At 60.2% G+C, this 3572-nt stretch overlaps 1 protein-coding gene across 1 annotated transcript; it reads left to right on the top strand.

Annotated features, from left to right (window-relative positions):
* Positions 1 to 164: 164 nt before the first annotated feature.
* LinJ_31_3400 (sodium stibogluconate resistance protein, putative) lies at positions 165 to 2147 on the top strand (the record flags this gene model as incomplete). The annotated part of the gene is made up of 1 exon (XM_001467314.1): positions 165 to 2147. The coding sequence occupies one exon, from the start codon at positions 165 to 167 to the stop codon at positions 2145 to 2147; it is 1983 nt and encodes a 660-aa protein (XP_001467351.1).
* Between the last annotated feature and the right edge of the window lie 1425 nt (positions 2148 to 3572).

The raw sequence follows: 3572 nt of genomic DNA, 5'->3' as shown, positions 1-3572 counted from the left end.
TAGACGTCACAACGATACAAAAGGCACCCTGGGGGGAGGGGGGGAGGAATAAAAAAAGGGAAGAAAAAAAGGAAAAACAGCAAAGCAGAGGAGAGAAGAGGCACAGTGGAAGGGGAAAAGGTGTGACGAATACAAGAGGAAACAAGCAAGACAGAAAAGGGAAGATGCGAAAGAACGGAGGCGAGGAGGACGATGCAAGGAGGGCAGTCGCGCAGCAAAGCAAAACACCAAAGTACGCATCGGCTCTTGCCTGCCGCTCTGCCCAAGGTGTCTGCGCTGGAATGGGCAACAGGCAGTCCTCGGTGCCCTTGGAGGGCGAAGGGCACCCGGAGGTGTTTTACCGCGGCGTGAAGGCCGCGCAAGAAGGCCGCTTCACCGTGTCGGAGGTGTACTTTGTGCAGGCGCTGACACGACACCCCGGGCGGCACTTCTGGGACACGTTCACAAAGGCGGTGCTGCAGAAGGAGCGCAGCGCTGGTTTCGAGGGCGGCGGCGCGTCGCTGCCGAAGGACGGTGTGCAGGAGGATGTCGACGCAGGCCCGGCCGCTGACGGCCCGCTGGGCCCGTGCAACGATGTGCAGCCGCAGACCGTGCTTGGGGGTAGTGTGCCGGACAAGGCAGACGAGCTGCCGGGCAGCGGTGACAGGGGCGATGGCGGCGACTCTGCGGAGCAGGCGGACGCAAGGACGAACGGTGCACAGTCCGTGCACGACACCAAGGTAGTTGACGTCTTCCTGCCGCTTGACGGGGGCCTGACTGATGTCATGGACTACTATCGGTTGCTCGCTGATATTGGGCACACGTACCTACAGCTGATCCCCTCCACAGCACATATGGAGAAGGTCACCGGGCTCGCCGCGCGCTACTGCATCTTCACCATCACCCACACTCAGATGCTGCTGCACTGCCTGACGCTGTGGAAGGAGGCCAAGCTCGGCGACGGTGGCGGCTTTATCGACTACGCGAAGGTGCGCAACCTGAAGATCTGCTCGGGTGTCGCGGAGCTCTCTGCGGAGCTGAACCCTGACTCGCACAGCTCCAATAAAGGGAAGCAGAAGTGGCGCACGATCGATCGCACAGCGTCGCTGCTTTTCACTCTTCAGCTGCTGGAGGCGAACTGCCGCTACTACTGTCTTGTCTTTCTTGCCGACTACTGTGGTCTTTTGCTGCGGAGCTACAGTCGCCTGACGGATCAGAGGAAGGTGAATCGCGTTTACGCCAACATTGTGGAGCACCTGGACATGGTGAGCCGGCTGGTCTTGGGCCTCGCGGGGGAGTACCCGAACGAGTACCTGAGCCGGCTGATCATGGCGAGCCTGCCGAAGCCGTCGAACTTCGACCGCGAGTGTCTGAGCTCGATGGGCGCCAGCTCCCACATGAGTAGCCAGAAGATTCTCTCCTTTGGCAACGATCAGCACCGCCACCTGTACGCCTCCGGCTACCCGTGGTCGCCTACGGAGTCTGCGCTGATTCCGCTGATCCTGGCTCGCAATGTTCGTCTGCATGTTCAGGAGAACGTGAGCCGTCATTCGCAGGCGCAGCTGCGCTCCCCCGCAGAGCGCATGAGTTACCACTACACGAAGTGGAACTTCGCTAGTGACCTTGTGATCTTACCCGGGTGCAGCCTGTACATGCTGAAGAAGTCGCTGCCGGGGTTTGTGCCCGGAAAGAGCACTTTTGCGCACTATGCTACCATGGCGGAGCATGAGGAGCTTCACCTGCCCGGGGCAGCTGCAGATGCCCACTGGCAGAGGGGCAGTGCTGCGGTGCATGTGCCAGGGGACGGCGGTGGCGCAGCGCCCGGCTCACACCGGAACCCCCCGATATCGGAGGGCAGCGCTGGTGCTGAGAAGCGGGAGGCTCTTACGAAGAAGTGCGAGGAGAGGCTCATCAAGAAACGGCGGTACATCAATGCAGACCTCCACCTCAGCGATGAGCGTACGTGCGTCGCCCTTTGCTTGGAGGAGGCATGCGCTACCGCTCTTCCCTCAGTGCTTCTCGCATCGATGCTACGGAAAATGTCTGGTATACCTGAGAGCGCCGAGTTCATAAATAATGTGACTAACCTTGTGATCGGACTCTACGGCCCTGACTCCAGCGAGTGGCACATCATAGCATCCATCTTGCGCAAGCATCTGGAGGAGTAAGGGGAGCGCGCTGTTACCTTGCCTCCTTGTGATGATGTGCTTCAGAAAACCATGCGTGCTTTGGTGTAGCCTTGCTGACATGGCTGCTGTTCGTTTCTCCTCGCGGCTGCATGTAGTAAAGCGCTGCGATCGGTTTAGCGATGACGCGTGCCGCAGGCGTGCTGCTGAGGCCGCCTACCGCTTTCTGTTTGTTGTTTTTCGTACGTTTTGCTTGCATGTGTTTTCTTCCGTGCCTTGGGCGATGTGAGCTGCTGCTCTGCCCCATAGCGATGCTGAGCCGGCGGTTTCCTGTTCCCTTTCGCTCTCCCAGTCTTCTCCGCCACTCGCTCTTTGAGCATGTGCGCCTGCTCACTTGTACGCGAGCGCTTCCAGTCACACTCCCACGCGCCGCTGCTGATGCTAGTGCTTCTGATGCTGGAGCCGCCTACTCCCGGCTTCGCCTGAGGATGCCGGCCACGGCGTGGTGGCACGAGGGCCGCGTGCCTGCTCTGTGGGGCCGCCGGGGGCCTGCGGCCTGGCCTTGGGTGCTGGCTGCGGACTGCTGGTGTGGGCGGGCAGTGGGCTGCGCTGGGGCTGCGCGCATCCGGAGGCTGAGCGAGAGGAGCCCGCTAGGCGCGCGGCCCCGGCTCGACGGCAGGGCGCTGCGTCCTGGGCGAAGACTGCTGAGCCGTATGCCTGCGAAGGTAGGCGAGCTGCGGTGGTATGCAGTGGCTCAAGGCCCGTAGTATTTTGGGCGTCTGTGCCCATATATGTAGAAAAGGTAGATCCTTCTGTGTGTCTCTTATTCTGATGGAATTATATTATTGTGCTGCACAGGCGGCAGTGCGTGAGCTGAGTTTTCGCTTCGGCGCCCATTGATGTAGAAGAATAACGAGTGTCTCCTCACGCCTCGCAAATGCTCTGTGCTGCTGTCTTGCTTCTGTGCCGCTTGTCCCCTCGACGGTGCGCCGCCTTCCCATGTTGCCATTACGTTCTTTTTTCTTTTGGGGCGCTAAGTGGGGGCGACAGTATTTGCGGCGTGCGTGCGGATGAGCGTGAGTGCGGAGTGCGTTGCTTCTGCGGTGTATTCTTTTCCGGGCTGTTTCTGCCGTTCTCTTTCCCCCTTCTTTCTCGTCCTCCGTGTCTCTCTCGTTTCATGTGCGTTCATCTTGCTGTGTCTCGCACCTCCTCCTCCTCTCTCCCTCTTGTTTGTGGCTTATCTTCTGCGTCGTCTCTTGCGCCCGGTGTCCTCCCTTCCTCGCCGCCTCCCCCCTCCCCCTTGCGTCTCTCCCTCTTCCTACCGAGTGGACGCGATGCGGTGTGGCGTCGTGGGTGAAGGGACGGAGCAAACGCAATCACGCCGAGGAACGCGTGAAAGCAGAAGGAAGGGAGGGCAGGAAAACAACTTTCCCACGCGCACTCAAGGGGCATTCTCACTCTCGACGC

Source organism: Leishmania infantum, contig 4, assembly GCF_000002875.2.
Source record: "Leishmania infantum JPCM5 WGS CACT00000000 data, contig 4, whole genome shotgun sequence".
NCBI lineage: Eukaryota > Euglenozoa > Kinetoplastea > Trypanosomatida > Trypanosomatidae > Leishmania > Leishmania infantum.
This window is presented reverse-complemented; position numbering and strand designations above follow the sequence as displayed.